Here is a 21,699-nt window from a genome sequence, read left to right as displayed (position 1 = left end):
TGGCTAGAATTATGTGAATGTAATTTTGCTCTAGGAAAACCGTAAGTTGTGATATTTATAATTGTGGGCCTCTTTTAAAACTCAGATGCCTACAGAAATTTAGAAGTTAAGTGAGGGGAGGTTTCCTTTACAATTTTCAAAGAAAATTGCATGTTAGAAATTCTCTTGGTTTCACTAATTTTTACTTTGTATTTGAGTCTTAAGAAAGTAATAGAGTTAAGAAGCTATGAAACCTTTTGTTCTCTATAATAGCCTTCATATAGTTTGAGGAAGATGACATTAATTGACCAGAGTATTCATTTTGGAGGAGGAACAAAGCCTTTTCAAAGGGAGAAAATTAGTTATGTTTTATTGGTAGGTTAGACTTGAGTAGCTACTTTGAAAAAGTTGGTTCCTAGGAAAATTTTTGCCATGAATAAAATCCGTTTTTACTAAATGCCAGTCCCAGGATACCACATTGTCAGTATGTCTAGTTTATCCAATAACATAGTTCCCAGATTGACTTCTGCACACACACAAAAAAGATTGCTCATCTGTTACATGAATTTTATTAATGAAGAAATGTATAGGACACTATCCTTTTATTTGGTTAAATACATAAGTTAATATGCAAGTGTGTACTAAAAGGGACAGTTACACCAAAGGGACAAAACTTTTAAAATACCACTTACACTTTTATTGATTATAGTATTGAGGATTGAAACTTGGTTTTGGATAAAACCTGAAACTCATGTTCTGATGTCTTGTGAATATTTTGGGAATACTTAAAGACTGACTAAAATTTAGTGAAAGCACAAGAACTGGGTTTCAAACTTCTCTTTTTGACGAAAAAGTTTGTAAATTTCATTCTCTAAATTTTCAAATTTTCGTGAAGTCCAAAAATCTGTTAGGGAGGGTAGATTGCCTATCTATGGCAGTATGTTAAATTAATATGAGGAGGGAAGTATTAATAAGAATTGTATTGGTGTAATAATGATAATATTGTATATTTTAGAAAGACATTGGTATTATATGAAACAATGTTTTTATAGCAGTAAGTAGTTGAGAATTATAATGGAACTTTGATCGCTGAATTAGGGAGTTCTGGCTCTTGATTGGAATCTTCAAAAACAATAACCAGGGTCCTATTTCAAGTAGAAATTGAATATAGGTTTTTTTTAATGATACATTTTTAATGAATTGATATCTGTAAAGTAACATTTTTATATGTTTAAGAATCAGTTATTTCTTAGTCATAAATTCAGATAGGTTGAATAATTATTAGAAAATAAGTGTACGGAGTGAATACTAGGATACCCACTTAAGTATAAAATTTTGTGCTTGATAGCTGCATGATAGATAATTCACATAGTAAAGTCTCTTCTTCAGTCACTCTGGCCTCCTTAAATATTCTAGACACATTCCCACCTCAAGGCTTTTCTTTACATTAGCTATTTTATCTGCTCTAAAGATACTTATCCAGATAGCTGCTTGGCAAAATCCCTTGCTTTCTTCAAATTTTTGTAAAAGTGTTATCTTCTCAGTGAGATCTGCTCTTGCCCATATTTTAAATTGCCACCCCCATTCCCAACACCTCAAAACTCATCCTTTCCTCTATTTTTTTCACCTATAGTGCTTATCTTCTAGTATACTGAACAGTTAACTTATTATAGTTTGTATTTTATACATTGATATGTTTCAGGAATCTAGAACAATGCTTGGCACATAGTGGCACTCTAAATATTTGTTGGGTGAAAAGTGCACAATGGGAAATAAAACTGAATTTATCATTATTTTGCAACTTGAATTTTAATTTCTAAGAATTAGAGTGTGACATAATTTATAACAATGTATTATTTTTCATCAAATTATACGTGGCCAATATCTTTACTGTTAACATAGGTTTTAAAAAGTCTCTACAGTTTTTCTAAAAATACAAAGAAACTATCTTTTTGAATTGTGTAATACCCTCAGCCATTTAAGTATTTTAGAATGAGCATCATTGACATTTAGAATTATTCTATCTTGATGTATGACCTAAAAGAAAGGTTTTTAAAGAATTATCCAATTTTAAAGAATTACAAAAGGGCATTACTAATTTACCTAGCATTTTGAAGTACCTTAAAAAAAAAATTGCTTGTTTGTAATTCTGAAATGCTTTCAGATAAAACTTTAAAACCTGATATAGAAAATAAATGCCTGACTGGTTACAAGAAAGATTTAGGTGTATATATTGAAGTAAAACTTCTGAGACATTTGTATGTGTATGTATGAGATAAAAACAGGAGTTTTCACAACTTGATTTCTCAAATTTCACAGGTTGTTTGTCAAATTAGTAAAGCATAAACATTTTAATTCTTACCCACCCATTTTCACTTGGACCAATGTATATGTGCACACTGCCAACATCCAGTTGATGAGTGGAAATTCTTTAAGACATCTAGATATTTAAAAATATAGCAAGTTCCGGTTTTAACTTAATCCATAAACTTTATATAGATTTATTTTTAAAAAAACAAGTATAAAAAATGAATTACTCCAGCTTTTGTCCTTAGAAACAGTACTTCTATGTTAAATGTTATTTATCATTTTACTTTTTGTTTTTGTAACTTTCACCCAAACTTCACTTACTTTGGCATGGCAAATATTAAGGGTAAACTCAAATTGCTGGTTTATAAAGTATTTCAGAGAACTGAATTACACTTACTTGGGAATTCTCCAGTACATTAGAGGAAATATATTTGGTTTATTGAATTCTGTAATTTTCTTAACCTTTGAAATTTAGTGTTTCAAAGAACATTGGATTTTTAAGTTTTTAGTTGCTTTTCAAGATAGTTTGCATACAGAATTTTTTCCTAATTCTTTTGAAGCCAGATGTTAATAAAATATATTGAAGAAGATTTGGGTGATATGGTGAGCTTGGTTACTCAGATAAATGGTCTCACTGAAAACAAAGGCTGCCGGGCAGAATTTTAAAACGTCTTGAAGAACTGACAGCATAGTGAAGAATTACCAAGCCAAAACCTAACTGGAAAACAAACACACACACAAACAAAAATAGGAATGCTGGGAGATAAGCTAAGTTCCTAAACTGTTTTTACCCTGAGAGCCTTTGTCAAACTGGGAGAACTTGAACTTCAATTTCAAATGCTTATAGGAGTTCAGGTAGCAAAAGTCAAAGCCCAAGGCTTGCCCAACAGGACACCCTCTTCCTCTAAAGCTGTGTGTAGGTAATACTCAGGATGACAGTGAACCAGAAATAAATCTGTGCTGCCTTATTAACCCTAGAAGACTGAGGAAGGTTGCTGTGGTCCTGAGCAGAGCAGAATGGGGAAGTCCTGGGATGTTTCAACAAGTTGGCACTTGCATGGATTTGTGGTCCAAATAAACATCACTTGGGTGGTTCAAAAAATTTTTGAACCATGCGTGAGGTGGCCTCAACCTGAATTATGCTACTAGGTGCCTGATAATCTTTCTCAGACTTTTTCTGGAGGAATGCACCTTCATCCTAAGCCACAGAAGAATATCCACGAATATTTTTCCAAGGAAAAGGAGTTTGCTTGTTAAAAACTAATCACGTAAAAAAAAAACAGATACAGCAGAAACAGATCTGCAAAGACTTCAAAAACTAGAATTAAGATGGAATTAAGTTAATAACAGATTAGACACAGGTGAAGAGAGAATTGGAGAATTGACGAAATCCAGATTGGAGTTTAAAGAAACAATGACATAGGAAATATGAAAGGATTAAGACCACAAAGGATAGAGTGAAAATGTGTCTAACTGAAGTTCCAGAAGTAGAGGAGAGATATTGGGCAGAAGCACAATTTGAAGAGATAAATACTAAGAATGTTTTTAGGGTGATTAAAAGAATTCAGCAGATTCAGGATGCTTAATGAATCCCAAACAGGATTAAAAAAAGAAAAATTCCCATGTAGACACAGAATGAAACTACAGAAAAACAATGAAAACCAAACCCATCTCAGAAGCAGCTGGAAACAAAAGGACAAGTGGCCTTCAAACGAATGGCAGTTAGGTTGACAACTTCCCAAGAGCAACAGTAGAAGCCAGAAGACAATTGAATTGCCTCTTCAGTTTACTTAAACAAACCTGTCAAAAGTTCTATACGCAGGAGAAAAATCTTTATGGGGGTGAAGAAAGACATTATAGGCGAGGTTAATAAAATAACATTGTCAAAGTTAAATATTTTTTTTGATAGGTAAGAGTGGGTTTATTTAGAGAAACACACTCCACAGACAGAGTGTGGGCCATCTCAGAAGGCAAGAGGCCATATATGTATTTTTGACATTTCCCATTATAGTATGTAACTTCCTCAAACTAAAAGAAATTATATATATATGTATATAAAGAATATTCTTATTTAGGTAGTATCCACCAGATTACTCAATATTTTTCTTAATAAGATTTTCCCTCCAAAGTCATTCTTTTCTAATGAAAGTTCTCATAGATGAAAGGACTTTTGTTAGAATTGTAATTCATGTTATATTTTTACCTTCATTTTTTTGAGGAAAATGATTATGAATTTTATTTTTATTTTAATTTATAAATTGGTAAATCTTATTTGATTGGTTTAGTGCCAGAAGTTTATAAAGATTGTGGCATGCAACATTTTTTGTTTTTTTAATTTTTAAATTTTATTTTTTTATACAGCAGGTCCTTATTAGTCATCAGTTTTATACACATCAGTGTATACATGTCAATCCCAATCGCCCAATTCATCACACCCCCACCCCCACCCCCCTGCCGCTTTCCGCGCTTGGTGTCCATACGTTTGTTCTCTACATCTGTGTCTCAATTTCTGCCCTGCAAACCGATTCATCTGTAACATTTTTCTAGGTGCCACATATATACGTTAATATACGATTTTTTTTTTCTCTTTCTGACTTACTTCACTCTGTATGACAGTCTCTAGATCCAACCACGTCTCTACAAATGACCCAATTTTGTTCCTTTTTATGGCTGAGTAATATTCCATTGTATATATGTACCACATCTTCTTTAGCCATTCGTCTGTCGATGGGCATTTAGGTTGCTTCCATGACCTGGCTATTGTAAATAGTGCTGCAGTGAACACTGGGGTGCATGTGTCTTTTTGAATGATGGTTTTCTCTGGGTATATGCCCAGTAGTGGGATTGCTGGGTCATATGGTAATTCTATTTTTAGTTTTTTAAGGAACCTCCATACTGTTCTCCATAGTGGCTGTCAATTTACATTACCAGCAACAGTGCACGAGGGTTCCCTTTTCTCCACACCCTCTCCAGTATTTGTTGTTCGTAGATTTTCTGATGATGCCCATTCTAATTGGTGTGAGGTCATACCTCATTGTAGTTTTGATTTGCATTTCTCTAATAATTAGTGATGTTGAGCAGTTTTTCATGTGCTTCTTGGCCATCTGTATGTCTTCTTTGGAGAAATGTCTATTTAGGTTTTTTGCCCATTTTTGGATTGGGTTTTTTTTTTTTAATATTGAGCTGCATGAGCTGTTTATATATTTTGGAGATTAATCCTTTGTCCGTCGATTCGTTTGCAAATACTTTCTCCCATTCTGAGGGTTGTCTTTTCGTCTTGTTTATGGTTTCCTTTGCTGTGCAAAAGCTTTGAAGTTTCATTAGGTCCCATTTGTTTATTTTTGTTTTTATTTCCATTACTGTAGGAGGTGGATCAAAAAAGATCTTGCTGTGATTTATGTCAAAGAGTGTTCTTCCTATGTTTTCCTCTAAGAGTTTTATAGTGTCCGGTCTTACATTTAGGTCTCTAATCCATTTTGAGTTTATTTTTGTGTATGGTGTTAGGAAGTGTTCTAATTTCATTCTTTACATGTAGCTGTCCAGTCTTCCCAGCATGCAACAGTTTGTTAAAGTAAATGTTGACTTTCAGATTTTTACCCATCTGTATTACTTCAATAATCTTATTATTAAATGTTATAAATACTTTATAAAACACTTTAAGTAATCTTGAGTGACATCAATGTCTTGTTCCATTAGTTAACATCCATTTTTAGGTTTGAAAATTATCTGACTAAATAAGTTAAAATTTTATGGTAGTACTTCTGTACTTTGTTTTATCAGTTTGTGTTACGGTTGATTGTTTCTTTTACAAATGCTTAAATTCTACTAGGTATTTAGATGTTGCAAAAATCCTTTGCCTTAAAAAATACTGTGAGTTAAATAGTTTAACAATATTATACATCTTAATACCTGTATGCATAATACATGTTCTATTACTTGTATACATTTTTAGAGTATTTGGAATTTTTTTTTAAGAATTGATGGTTAAATACAGAAATATGTTTAAACATGAGAGAAGCCCCAAAAGGTTATATATTACCTAAAGAGTTTTAAAATACATATTTGTATATTTTAAAATATGGTTCAAAAACCCAAGATATGAAAGGGACCTACAGGGAAAAGTTTTTCATCTATCCATCCTTGAGTCACCCAATTCCCCTCCCCAGTGAAAAATGTTCAGCTTATTTTTTTCCTCTCCTTTTACATGAACAGTTGCCTCTTAGGTTTTGTTTTACACCTTGCTTTTTTTCTTTTTTGCTTAACAAAGTAAATTTTAGAGTGTGTTTTTTTTTTTTTTTTTACAAGTACTTATTCCTTATTTTGTTTAATCTGTCTTCTGCTGAAGGACATTTAGGTTCCTCCCAAACTTGTTTTATTACAAACATTACTGCATTGAATATATATGTACATGTCATTTCCATCTATAAATATATCTAGGTTATTCCTAGATGAGGAATTGCTGGATCAAAGAGTATGAAGGATTTTTTTTAACCAAATTGCTTTCCGCAGAGGTTGTAATAATTTGAAATCCCATTAATAATCCTTGATATTGAAAGTATACTTCCTCACAACCTGTTAATTCAATATATTATTACACTTTAAAATTTTTGCCAGTATTCATAGGTAAACAATTATAATTATCAGTATGGTTGTGATTTGCATTTCTCTTATGTATGAGATTGAACCTGTTTTTATACATGTAAAATCCCTTTAGATTTCTTTTTCTGAGACTTGATCTCCTTACTCCATTTTTCTGTTTTGTTTTTTCTTATTTGCAGGAACATTTTACGTTAGGGGACTTAAGGGAAACTTTTAACTTTTGCATGATTTGCTATTTATAAGTTCAGGTAATTTTGATATAACATTTAAATAGTATGTTATCTTTATTGTTTATGTTGTTTTTCTCAGTATCAGACTGGAAGGAATGATAAATATGCTCTCTGAGGTGAAAGACCAATACTTTCATTTGTTACTTTGGTGTTCATGACTTGCTTTAAATAATTTTCTTTCAAATGTTTTGTGCTTAGATTTTCATTTAGTTGATCAACTCTGTAATTTCCCACTTAAGTATTAACGTTTGCAAATTATTTTTCTCATATATGTCTTGAACTTTTTATATTCTTGCAACTCAGCATTAGAAAGATATGAGGAGACTTGAATACCCATATGTAATAATAATAGTTTTAAGTAGATTTTATAAGTGTATATTTCTGTTGCTAGTTATATATTTTTTCCCTTAAGTTGATTTGCCTATATTTTTGAAGGAAAATCTTGATTCACAGTACAGATTTTCTTGAGCTATTCAGTGTCACTGAAAATAGTAGGCATCAAAATCATGAAGCCATCTTTCAAGAATGATAGCTCCCTTTGAAGTGAGTCTTATGTGTAAGGATTATATTTGTACTACTTATTTAACATTAAATATTTTTAAACTAGTTTTCTCAATGGTCAGGTAAATACTTCATAAAATCTGGTTTTCGAACATGCATGCCCTCCTATCCAGCAATGTGTCTCAACTGTAGCAATTTGAAAGTCCGTCCTTAGATTATTGTGTGCATATTGTGGGATGATGAGGGAATGTGGGGAGGAGGATAGAGCAATGGTCTTGTCCCTGTCCTGTCTTCCCTTAGGTTTAGGGAGTGATTGGGAAAGGGCTGTTAGGAGCTCGACTTCTTTGAGAAGCAGTATTAGGAAATTTTTTATTTTCCTGTTATTTTTTACATGTCACAGCTTTCGATAATCTGACATCCCCACTAACCTGTTACATAAAGCCTGGACAAAATCAGACCTGTATATTAGGATCCATTAGAAAGAATGGGCATGTGTTTATTAGATTATAGGAGCCTTCCTCCAGACTTCATTTACCAGCTAAAGTAACATCATCTTGATCCAGAGCTTGCTCTTCAGGTTTTTTTCCCCTTCAACTTTCTTTGCATTTCTGTCACAGCACAAGGAGGGAATTCCAATATAATCTTTATTGCAGTCTTGTCTACTGAAACCTTAATGGCAGTATTCTGTATAGAATTTGGACTTAATTCTTTACTTCAGGTGATACCACTTGGGAAAATGTCATCACAAACATATATCTGGAGAAGATAAAATGTGAAATATAAACCAAACATTTCAAACTATATAAAACAAATTCCAGAGAACATAGTGCATGCTTTCTTGATAAGCCGTTAAATAAATGTACTTAGAACTTACAAAGTTAGGAAAAAAGAAGTTTTAAAATTTAAGTATCTATTAGATTATTTAATAAACATTCTGGAGGTAGTACTTAACATTTCAAAGTAGGACTTAACCCATTAAAATAGAGCCGAAGTTTCAGTTTTGGAGCATGTCTACCATAGAGGAAGAAGATTCATGTCTCAGTCTTACTGATTCTTCTGGAGTTTAATATTTTTTACCTGAATTTTTTCTTTGCTTTTCATGAAGATAATTTGTTAGCTATGTCTACCTATTTAAACCTCCATTTTCAAAATTCCAACTTCTCATCTTTTAAGTAAGTATTTAAAGCAGTGTTACATGGGAAATGAAAATCATGTTTTCATTCAAAAGAATTAATGAAAGATAAAATTGATTTGGGTGTTTGCATGGAATTATCTAAACCATGTGAAATCTGTTTTCAAAGTACATATTAGAGTTTTAATCAGTCCCTATCCATTGTTATTTCATTGTGAATTGTATGACAGTATAATTCTTAGCGTTCTTTTTAAATCTTTTTACGAGGTGAGGTTTTTATAGTTAATGTTTTAACAAGAATTACAGAACTTATACTGAGCTTTCTATAAAACTTACACGTTTTACATTTTTACATTGGCACTGATAAAGGAAAATATTATTTGAAAGAGTAATATATGTTTATTGCAGAAAAATTAGAAGAAACATCCATATTCCCACTTTCACCACTTAGCATTTCTAGATGTAGCTATCTATAAAATCTTAAAACTTTTTTGTAACAAGTTTTTTACATGATAGCATACTTTTGTGTTGTTTATTATACAAAATCACTTTTAAATATGCCAAAGTAGTTCTTTTTAGATATATGCTTTTTTTAAAAAATAAATTTATTTATTTTATTTATTTAATTTTGGCTGCGCTTGGTCTTCGTTGCTGTGCGTGGGCTTTCTCTAGTTGCGGCGAGCGGGGGCTACTCTTCGTTGCGGTGCGCGGGCTTCTCCTTGCGGTGGCTTCTCTTGTTGCGGAGCATGGACTCTAGGCACGTGGGCTTCAGTAGTTGTGGCACGCGGGCTCTAGAGCACAGGCTCAGTAGTTGTGGCACACGGGCTTAGCTGCTCCGCAGCATGTGGGATCTTCCTGGACCAGGGATTTAACCCATGTCGCCTGCACTGGCAGGCGGATTCTTAACCACTGCACCACCAGGGAAGCCCTAGATAAATGCTTTTTTTAACCAGTCCTTTATTGTTGTGCATTCATATAGTTTCCAGTTTTTGCTTTATGTGAAACTAACATAAATACAATTTTACTTAAATATCTTTACACATTTATAACTTCTTTACATTTATCATTTAGACTTGATATTTCACTATCAAAGGTTGCTGACATCATCTTTCAAAAATTTCAGGTCATGATATTTTTTAATTGCTTCAGAATTTCAGTAAAAATGGCCAATGTATAGTTTGCACAAGAGTAGAGAGAAAAAAGATTAAATAAATGTACAATTTTGGTGAGAAAGATGATTAGGAGATTATTTAATATTTTTTAAAAGGGAACCTGAAATTAGGTTATTTCGTTAACAAAATAGAAATAAACTATGCTTAGAGGATTGAGAAAACTGGAATTGGATCATAAAATACAGGTGTAGGTTTTAATTTCTTGGATAAAATAAAAAGGGCATCAAAGGCAGAGTTACAGAATGTGATTATAATTTCTGAACTAAAGAGTATTTGAAAAGCAGCATTGAAAAAAACATATTTTAGTCTCAGGAATGAATGTACTGTAATTTTCATAGAATGAGGAAATCATCATTCATAAGTCTATGTTGATAGGGAAATACTGGAAGAGTAGGCAAGTTGCTCAAAAAGTAGAGGAATGTAATCCACTGGATTTATATCCACTTCATTGTAGAAGTTTAATCCTGTTTTTGAAAAGTGATTTTAAGAAAAGCTAGAGATGAAGCGTTACCCATGATACTGTGTATCTAGTATACATGTTGATTCAGCAGTATTAAAGTGTACACAGAATTAGTAACAAAGAAATGCATAGAAAAACTTATGATGCCAGTTGATGCCACTGAAAATTAGGCAAGCAAATTGATATTCTGATAGGAATCTATCAAAATGGGAAAGAAATTATCTTGATTTATGAAACTAGAATGATCAGAGGAGTGATTAAAATAAGGCTTTTGCCCAATGATAATTCAATTGTTAATTTTTTAAAAATAGCAATTCTCAATATGTATGCAGTGAGAAATATTGTGAAAGATGAATCGTAAATGGTTTTCTACTCTAAAAATTTTCACCACATGTTAAGAAGTTGTGTGACTATACTAATGGGAGATTAACTCAGCAAAATGAGAGTAGAGTGAGATATTTTCTAAGGCAATGTATAAAGTTCACGTAGTAATCTTAGAGAAATTATACTATTGAATAATATTTTAAGTTTGCCTGGAAGGATTTTTATTTTGTTAAGAGAACAATTCATAAAAGCTAAAAATTAAGGTAGCAGGCTAGAGAAGACTATAAATGGATGTGAAAGAAATAAACTGATATTAGGCTTTTGAGGGAAGTGAACCAGCACACCTACTTGAGCACTTCCCTGGTTGTGCAGTACAGAACTGATTCCATTTTCGAGATCAGTGGCTTATAAACTTGGTTCTCTGACATTTCTGGTAGCTCAAGGATCTCAAACGATTGTACACATTTCTCATTCTCAATTTTAATTTACCATTTAGAAAGAAAATCTATGTCATACATCAATGTTGAGGTGGCATGGGGGAGGTGGTGTAGGGGGGCTAGAGTAGCAAAACCAATGGAGCCATGAAGATGAGTGATGTTTTGATACTTTAGATCAAACTACTCACTTCTCAAAAAGTGAAATATCCTGCTCTGTTTTTCTAACTCAGAGTTTGCAGATTATTTTTGGAAAGTAATGATTTGGCATGGTGTTTACAAAGTGTGTTTACTGGGAGCAAAGAGTTTAGACATTTAGTGAAATAGGCTGAGTCTATAAATGTCAAGTGAGGATTGTTGACAGATGCCCTATAAATTGGGACAAAATCAAATTTAGGTCAAAGTTTTACCTTTGACATTCTTGGTTGAAATTAATTTTGCCTGATTTGCTAGCAATTACTTAATAACTTTTTCAGCTTGGTAGGCCTGGCTGAGGATTTGAGAGCATTTAAGAATGAATTTTAAATGGAGATGTTTATAACCAGAGAAAAATACCAACGAATTACTCAGAAGAGGAATTTACTGCCCCAAGTCAGCTATGATTTTCTTTCTTTTCTTTTAAAAAAACAAAAACCCAGTTCTCTTTGCTGCTGTGAAATTGTGTTATAGAAATAAAATCTGTCACAGAAATAACTGAGACAGAAAAATTCTCTATTCTCGCAGTGATAACAGTTTTGGCTAACAGTTTTGCATTTCTCCTGAGTTTATGTCTTTTGCACTCTAGATAGAGACACAGAGGGGGTGGGATGAGGAGGATAAGTAGATTGGATAAACATACCAAATGTGTGCCCATTTTTAAAATTCCACTTCCTTTTAAAAATATATTGTGGACATATTTCCATTCAGTATTATAAATATACATCATTGTGTTTAAAGTTTTATGTATATATGCATAATCCATTCCATTGTTTAGACAAAGCATAATTTATTTAGTCAGTCTGCCTTTGGTCATTTAAGTTTCCAGACTTTTCTCTACCACAAGCACTCTTTCAATGAACATCCTCATACCTATATCTTGCTAAAGAGCAATGTAGTGTAATAGCTAAGAGCTCAGTTGTGCAATATTGGGCAACTTACTAAACCTTCCTCAGTTTTGTCATCTTTAAGTAGTAAATAATAGTAGTACTTTACTTGAGTGTTGTTCTAAGGATTGAATGAGTTAATACATATAAACTCTTAGAGTAGTGCTTACATACCTTAAGTATTTAATAAATGCTGTTGGTATTAGCAGTATTTTGTCGTTGATTTCAATTTCTAAGAAGTTGAATTGTTTCAGCTTTTAAATTTAAATTTGTAATAGATAAGCAATAATTTTCTTATTTTCAGATCCACTGGTCTTTCTTATACCCAGAGTTCCTTTTGACCTGTGGCATATCCCACCATCCACCACGTCTTTTTCTTATAATGGTCTCCTTTGACTTCTCTGATGTGATTTTTATCCTTTTTCTCTTATCTCAAGTACTCTTTGGAGTTCTTTTCCTTTTCTCTGCCTGAATAATGGATAATTTTTGAGAAATTAATCTTTGCTTGTCTGTATATTCTCTTCTTCAGAGAATATACTTAATGCATTAGGTATTACATGCTCTAGGTATATATAAATTTTTTTTAAACAAGTGACTCAGATATACATCTTTAATCCCACTGTCTTATTTGAAAACCAATACCTTATCTCCTAACTGTAAATAGTTTCTACCTGAATTATTTATGGTCATCGCAAATGTAATAAAAAGTAAACTTTATTGTACAGCAACTACTGTAACATTTTTCATTTTCGTTCCCATGAAAAAATTACTCTGTTGTTTTTCGCTCTATATTACTGTTTTGCTCTCCCTGTTCTCCCTCTGCCAAGCCCAGGCCACTATTATCCCACTTAAGGATGATAACAACAGCCTCTTAGCTATTCTCTCAGCTAGTGGCTGCTTGTCTCATTCCATGGCACTGAAAGCCACCTCTGTCTTCTTTCCTACCTTTACCCTCTCAAACCACCCCCGCCCACACACAGATGAGCCATAGTTTCTGTACTTTCCTTATTGTGTGACAGCCAATTTTTGTGTATCAGATTTAAACTCTGCTTGGCTTTTTAGGCCCCCTGTAATGGACCTCCACCACAATTAGCCAACCTATTTTCCTAATACCTATTCTTGTTTGAATGTTTTCACTATTCTACAGAAACTCGTGTTATTTCACGAATTTACAGAAACTTTTTCTCATTAATGGCCCGGATTCCATCTGAACAATAAAACTTTTCCTTGGTAACTCTAATTTGCATGGAACGCCTATTCCTCTGGACTTTATAAGACATGGCACTAGTAGAAAATAATTTAAATTTAGTCCTGTGTTCTTTCCAATAATTTTATGATTCTGACTAGATTATAAGCTCTTTGATAGAGTTCAGGTCCATATTCCCATATCTACTTGGTAAATCCTAAACATGCTACAAATACTTTTTAGTTGGTTCAGAAAAGTGGAAGATTAATTAATGCCTAATTTGGTTCGTACAAAGAATCAAAATGAACATAAATTTAATCCAAAACTGAAGATAATCATATTTTTGCTTAGCACATTTTAATGTCAATCATACTGAGACTATAAGTGGTCTATACTTTACACTCATATTTAACAAATGTTATTTCTGTGCACATTTTAAGTGCCTTGAGGAACTGGAAATTTATGGGACAACATGGTTTTGGCCAATCTGTTAAATGTAAATCTGTGTATGTGTATGTAGGCATACATTTGTAACTACATTTAATAGGAAAATTATGGAAATAGTACAGTATATTGTAGGAAAAATTAGGAAGCGCAGATAAGCAAACATTTTAAACTACCTAGTTTATTTATCTGACTCCCTCACTAAAATATAACTCCATGAACTATAAAACTTAGTTTAATCCACCACTGTATCTCTAGAGATAGAAAAGAGCCTGCCACATAGGCACACAATTATTTGTTGAATAAAAATGAATTTACTGGCAGATACTCCTTTCCTGATATCTTTACTTTAAAATTGGGACTGGGTGGAAAGGAAAATGTTCTGCAGCTTCTCTGGCAACTTAAAAATCTGTTGTTTGATCTTAGAGTTCATTCCTCAATGTTTCCCAAATTCGTTAAATCTGCTTACATTTTGTAATTTTCTAAGACATAATTTCCAAGGCATAGCGGATTGAAAACAGAAAAGAGTAGTGAGAAAGAGTAAATTAATGGAAGATGGGGTTTGTATTTAGGATTCCATTTGCTTTCAGGTTTCAGGATTGGAGCTGAGCTTTTTGGATAATAAGAGAAGCAGAATCAGGCAGCTTCTGCAGCTCAAACTTAATTTAAATTGGTTGTCCTAAATTCCGCAAAAGTGCATGTGCTGTGCTTTAGAGTAGAAAAGATGTAGGGGACAAATTAAGAATGTGGGTTTATGATTAATTCAGTTATTCATCACATTTGTCCTAAGCAACTGCCATGTTAACTCGCTTGAGATGGGGCCTAGCTCTGCCTCTGCTGTGTGGACCAGTAGTGTCTTAAAACACAAGTATGGACTTGCCCCAAATGGTTATTATATGAAAACCTAAACAAAATATATAGAGACTTACTTTTTCTTTAGATTGGTTTGCTAATTTACTTTCCTCTCTAGAGTCATCTTGCCAGTTGGGTTCACTTGTCAAATGTGTTTTTGAACCATTCAAAATAAATTATACAGTCGCTTATTAATTATTCTTATACTTGATAATGTAAAAAATAACATTAAAAAGTTCTGATGTTATGGGATTTGGTGGGGTTTTTTTCCCCAAGCTATATCATAAGAAAAAAACAATGAATTTGAGGAAATCAGCCAAAATGCTGTTGACATGTAGAGGTTTATTTCTCTGATAAGAAAAATGCTAGCTTTATAGACATTTATACTGACATTTTATAAATTGTTCAATGAAATATTAAAATATGTTCTTAACATCAGTTATGAAAAACTTATTTTTGAGCAGTGAAATATTGTGGCTTCTTTAGATCTTCATATAAAAATGTTCCAGGTAAAAGGCATAGCTAATCTAAACTATGTTATAAATGAACATTACCACAGTTAAATGAAGGCTTTTTTAGACTTTTCTGACAATGTTTACTTTTAAAAATTAAATAATCTACTGTAAATGATCATTAATTCCAATAACTGCCCAGAGGATAGTTTTAGTTTCAAAAGACAATGTTAGTTAATGCTTGGGAAGTAATTGTGGAAGTTAACAAACAACTAGAAATAGGAAGTGTTCAAAAGTTAGGAACAGATCTGTGTTTGTTCAGTGTTATACTTGTTTTCACTCTCCCCCAAATAACCACTCATTTGAATTTAATTAAATTTAAAGTTTAATTAATCTTGCTAGAATTCCAACCATCTTCCCCCTTTATAAAATGAAAATATTAGGAAGTTGACAATTTTATTTTTTATTTTTTATGTTTTCTTATTTTTTTGGCCTGGCCACGTGGCTGGTGGGACCCTAGTTCCCTGACCAAGGATCAAACCCAGTGAGAACGAGGGGTCCTAACCACTGGACTGCCAGGGAATTCCCAGCTGACAATTTTTTAAAATTTAGTCCTTTTTCTCCACCACAACTTTTCATATTTTGGTAAAATTCAAATGATTCATCAAAAAAGTAATATTGAAATTGTGTGACAAATTTTGATGATAAATAGATATATCGAAGGATAAATATTAAAATTATCCTAAATTTTTTCTTGGAATGATTTTTTTAATTACAAAAATAATATACCGTGTTATTAGAAGCTTTGGAAAAAACAATCATTCCATCACACTAACATATAAATTGTTCATTTTTTGGTATATTTCCAACCACTTAAAAACTTTTTCGCATTAGGATAACTTAGGATTCCTGTTAAAAAAAACAGAAATCTACATTTTTAACAGTCACCTGAGATGATTGTTTGCAAGTTAGAGAACCAAAGACTAAAGATAATTTTTTGTTTGTTTGTTTTTGGCCACGCCGTGAGGCCTGAGGGATCTTAGTTCCCTGACCAGGGATGGAACCCATGCCCCCTGCAGTGGAAGCGGAGTCCTAACGACTGGACCACCAGGGAATTCCCTAAAAATAATTTTTTAAGACCCCTGTTATTTAAACTTATATAACATTACTTTTAATATAATAAATAAGATGTGAGCAAGTTCTAGTAATCTTTGCAAAATTGTGTGTGTGTGTGTGTGTATATATATATATATATATATAATAGGATTTAAATGGAGGCATTTATTTTTATTGAAGTATAGTTGCTTACAATGTTATATAAGTTACAGGTCTACAATATAGTGATTCACAATTTTTAAGATTATACTCCATTTATAATTATTATAAAATATTGGCTGTATTCCCCATGTTGTAACTATATCCTTGTAGCTTATTTTGTACCTAATAGTTCGTACCTCTTAATCCCCTACCCCTATATTGCCCCTCCCCCTCTTCCCTCTCCTCACTGGTAACCACTAGTTTGTTCTCTATATCTCTGAGTCTGCTTCTTTTTTGTTATATTCACTGGTTTGTTGTATTTTTTAGATTCCACATATAAGTGATAACATACTGTATTTGTCTTTCTCTGTCTTATTTCACTTAGTATAATGCCCTTCAAGTCCATCCATGTTGCTGTAAATGGCAAAATTTTGTTCTTTTTCATGACTGAGTGGTATTCCATTGTATATATTTACCACATCTTCTTTATCCATTCTGATGATGGACACTTAGGTTGCATACATATCTTGGCAATTATAAATAATGCTGCTATGAACATTGGGGTGCATGTATCTTTTCAAATTAGTGTTTTTCGTTTTTTTGGAGATATATACCCAGGAGTGGAGTTTCTGAGTCATATGATGATTCTATTTTTAGTTTTTTGAGAAAACTCCATACTCTTTTCTACAGTGGTTGCACAAATTTACATTCCCACCAACAGTGTTATTTTTAACACTTATTATTTTTAACCATTTACATTTTCTCTTCTGGGAATTGCCTATTCATATTCTTTGCCAATTTTCCCAAAGAATAGTTTCGGTTTTCCTGGCCAATTTTAAGAACTGTATATAATCTGTCATCTACACTTGGGAATCTGGTGACTTGAATTTGTCTTACTTCACTCCTACTCTCAACTCAACCTATTTACTGAGCCAAGCAGCTGGATGCAAGGAAACCTCAGATTCTATTGCAGTCTCGAAGAACAGGGCTGGTGGAGCGCCTAGGACAAGGAATAAGAAACTGACTCAGAAATACTTGGCACCCTTCCACTGTCTTTTTGCCCCAGAGGAATGTTGACATCAGCCTGGCCACCAGGAAACCAAAAAGGAGCCGAACTGGCAGGCTGAGTACTCCTTACTCTTGAGCAAAGATTTCTCTCTGTTTTTTTGTCAGAAGACTACCAACAGCCAACTTGCTGTTTACACCTGCCACACAGCTCTCGTGGTAGAGAAGGGTCAACTACAACACTGGGACTGCCAACTCTGAGCTCAGGGAATAGACGGAAGAAATAACTGCATATCTAAGGATCCAGCAACAAGAAAGGAATATAAACAAACTGTTGGGACAGGCCCCCAACAAAATAGAGCTGCTGGAGGAGAGAGACAATAACTTGAACAAAATAATAGGAGCACAGTGAGATTGAAAGTGCAGTATTTAAAAAAACAAAACAAAAAAACCTCTGGTGCCAAAAGCCATTATTTTTGAACCAACTACAGCAATAGGTCAACTGGAGGAAAATGATAACATGGAGACTTAAATTTGTGACCTGGAGAATCTAGTGGAAGAAGTATTTTTAAACTTAGAGCCAAAAGGCAAAGAAAGGGTAAAAATAACAGATTCTGAGGATAGAAGAAGTAGACCTAATGTGTATAATAGGAGTTCAATAAGGAAAAAAAGGAACAGATTGAAGAGAGGCAATAATTTAAAAAAGAGGAAAAGTCTTAAGCTGAAAGACATGACTCTAGCTTCAAAGGGCATGCTGAGTCCCTGGCAGAATTCATGGTAATAATAATAAATGTCAATTACTAAGTTCTCACTCTGCTAGGCAGTGTTCTAAGGGCTTTACATTTATTAACTCATTGAGTCCTTACAACAGCCCTACAAAATAGGTACTATTATCCCCCCTAATTCAGAAGAGGAAAAATGGTTAAGTGTATAGTCAAAAAGTGAACCCAAGAGATTTGACTCCAGAGCCTTGACTAAACTGCCTCAAAGAGCAAAGACCTATATTTAAGCAAATCCTGTTACAGTTTATGAACTCTGAAGATCAAGGGTGAAATCTTACAAGTTCCAGAGAGAAAGAGCAAGTAATCAGCAAAAGAAAAAGAGCCTGTCACCAGAGTTCTGATCTGCCTCACTTTAAGCCAGAAAGCAGTGGGAAAATTTATCTATACTACTGATTGAAAAGGACCACAAGCCAAGGTTTCTCTAACCAGTCAAATTATTCACCTATCAGGCTGATACAAAGATTTGCTGATATATCACAATTGAATAACTAACCCCACCTACCATCTGATGAAAATACTCAAAGAAAGGGAAATCTAATAGTATTTATTTAACCTTTGTCTTCGCACATGCCACTCCTTCTGCCTGGAATAACTCCTCCCTTTCTTTACCAGTCTAACAACTCTTTTTTTAATTAAAATAGAATTGATTTACAATATTGTGTTAGTTTCAAGCGTACAGCAAAGTGTGTGTGTGGGTGTGTGTGTGTGGGTGTGTGTGTGTATATATATATATATATACATTTCAGATTATTTTCCATAATAGGTTATTACAAGATATTGAATATAGTTCCCTGTGCTATACAGTAAATCCTTATTGCTTATCTATTTTATGTATAGTAATTTGTATCTGTTAATCCCATACTCCTGATTTATCCCTCTCCCCTTCCCTTTCCCCTTTGGTAATCATAAGTCTGTTTTCTATGTCTCTGAGTCTGTTTCTGTTTTGTATATAGATTCATTTGTATTATTTTTTAGATTCCACATATAAGTGATATATAATATTTGTATTTCTCTGACTTACTTCACTTAGTATATTCGCTAGTTTCATCCATGTTGCTGCAAATGGCAGTATTTCATTCTTTTTTATGGCTGAGTAATATTCCATTGTATATATATACCGCATCTTCTTAAGCCAATTGTTTCTTGATAGACACTTGGGTGGCTTCTATGTCTTGACTATTGTAAGTAGTGCTGCTGTGAACATTAGGGTGCATGTATCTTTTTGAATTAGTTTTCGTCTTTTCCAGATACATGCTCAGGAGTGGGATTGCTGGATCATATGGTAGCTCTATTTTTAATTTTTAAGGGAACCTCCATACTGTTCTCCATAGTGGCTGCACCAATTTACATTCCCACCAACAGTGTAGGAGGGTTCCCTTTTCTCCACATCGTCTCCAGCATTTATTGTTTATAGACTTTTTGATGATAGCCATTCTGACCTCATACCTCATTCTTAACATCTTCACTTCTTCCAGGAAATCTTTTGCAACCCCATAAGTCTGAGTTTTATGCTCCTCCTAAATGCTCCCATAGCACCCTGTAGTTCCCCCATCTTGACACTTGTTTTCCCTGTAAAATTGTAAGCTCTATGAGGACATAGGCAGACTATGCATGTTTTGTTCGCTGTGGTAGCCCCAGTGCCTAGCACAGCGCCTGGAGTATAGTAGATTGACTGAGTGATTAAAATTTATGTGTAGTCAAAATTCACAAATCTTTTTTGCTACCCTACTCAGATTGTTCTAGTAGTAGCTATTCAGGGAAAATAAAGCTTTAAGTTTGTCTTCATTAGATACTTAAAGCCCTATTCAAGTATGCCTTGTTTATATTTCTTTATTCATCTTGTGACTGTTTTATAAAATTTTAAATTCACAGAAGTTCAACATAAATGAGCTTATAAAAATTTTTCCATATAGAATTAATTTATGTAAGGCATATTTACAATGCATATTATCCATATTGGGTTCAAACTTCTATTTGTTATTTTCAAAAGGCAGAATTAAATAGGAAAATGTAGAAATGAATTTACAAGCTTAATCAAAACACTCAGAGATAGTGATAGTACTCTAAAAAGAATGGTGTTAATTCTATATTTTTCTCTGTTTCTCTGCAGATTAAAGCTAAAAATTATGACAAGGTCGAAAAGGTGAGTCCTCTTAAATATACTTTGAATGTATGCTGAAGTTTAATTTAGGACTTAACGTATATAAGGCAAATACAGTAAAATGTTAACAATTGTTGAATCTAGCTACTGATTATATAGGAATTCATTGTACTTATTCAGCCCTTTTGTATGCTTGAAAATGTTCATAATAAAATCTTGGGGGACTTCCCTGGTGGCGCAGTGGTTAAGAATCCGCCTGCCAATGCAGGGGACACAGGTTCGAGCTCTGGTCCGGGAAGATCCCACATGCCGCAGAGCACCTAAGCCTGTGTGCCACAACTACTGAGCCTGCGCTCTACAGCCTGTGAGCCACAACTACTGAAGCCCGTGCGCCTAGAGCCTGTGCTCTGCAACAAGAGAAGCCACCGCAATGAGAAGCCCGCGCACGGCAACAAAGAGTAGCCGTACTCACTGCAACTAGAGAAAGCCTGCACGCAGCAACGAAGACCCAAGACAAAAATAAATAAATAAAATAAATAAATTTTAAAAGATAAAATAAAATTTTGGAAAAGAAAATAATTATACTCTGCTGACCAAAATTATGAGAATGATTTTGATTATCTAAACAAAATAGAGGGGGTTGTTATTTGACATTTATTTGTAAGAAGATAAATTCATGAAAGGAGCTGAATTTGTTTCTTTAATGTTCCATTTCAACTATGTACATGTGAAATTTATTTAACTGTGGATTCTGATAATATTTTATTGTATTTACAGCTATTTCAGAGATGCCTTATGAAGGTTTTGCACATTGATTTATGGAAGTGTTATCTTTCATATGTCCGAGAAACCAAGGGTAAACTACCAAGTTACAAGTAAGTTAAATCAGGAGCTTAAGAATGCAAGTCATCCCCAGGCACACAGCCAATCCCATAGAAACTCACACCTCTTAACTCCAGAGGGTGAAGAAATTTAAGGATTTGAAAAGTCAGGATTCTCTGAGACATCAGTAAACCATGGAAAAAAATGCTTCAAAGAAAGCCACTGGTATTAGATTTATTCTGGAGACTTGAATCATCCAAGCCCCTCTTCTATATTGAAACACTGTACATTTGCAACTCCAAAGCACTTTGTTGACAGGCTTGTTGACAAACTTAATAAAAAGCATCTTATTACTTGTCATGGCACCACTCTTGGCAGGTTACATTGTAATATGCTACTTAAGTATTCCAAGGCATCTTTGACAATGGTATTGTTGTATAGTTGACCTCCTCACTAGGACTTACCCCCACCTATCTATCTTTGTTGAATCTAAATAATGGACCTTCTCGAATGCTGTTTTTGTATATAACAAATAGGCAGATTATTTTTATAACCAGAATTCTATCTTTGTTTTC

The 21,699-nt window shown here is 33.4% G+C and overlaps 1 protein-coding gene across 1 annotated transcript in view; it reads left to right on the top strand.

Annotated features, from left to right (window-relative positions):
* CSTF3 (cleavage stimulation factor subunit 3) overlaps positions 1-21,699 on the top strand; it is a 68,539-nt gene that overhangs the window by 26,601 nt on the left and 20,239 nt on the right. The window contains exons 4-5 of the mRNA XM_061201555.1: positions 20,312-20,344; positions 21,080-21,177. Of these exons, the coding sequence (XP_061057538.1) occupies positions 20,312-20,344; positions 21,080-21,177 (131 nt within the window). The remainder of the gene's footprint in view (positions 1-20,311; positions 20,345-21,079; positions 21,178-21,699) is intronic.

The sequence above is a fragment of the Eubalaena glacialis genome, chromosome 10 (genome assembly GCF_028564815.1).
Source record: "Eubalaena glacialis isolate mEubGla1 chromosome 10, mEubGla1.1.hap2.+ XY, whole genome shotgun sequence".
Classification (NCBI taxonomy): Eukaryota; Metazoa; Chordata; class Mammalia; order Artiodactyla; family Balaenidae; genus Eubalaena; species Eubalaena glacialis.
Note: the sequence above shows the minus strand (reverse complement) of the source record. Positions and strands in the feature narration are given on the sequence as shown.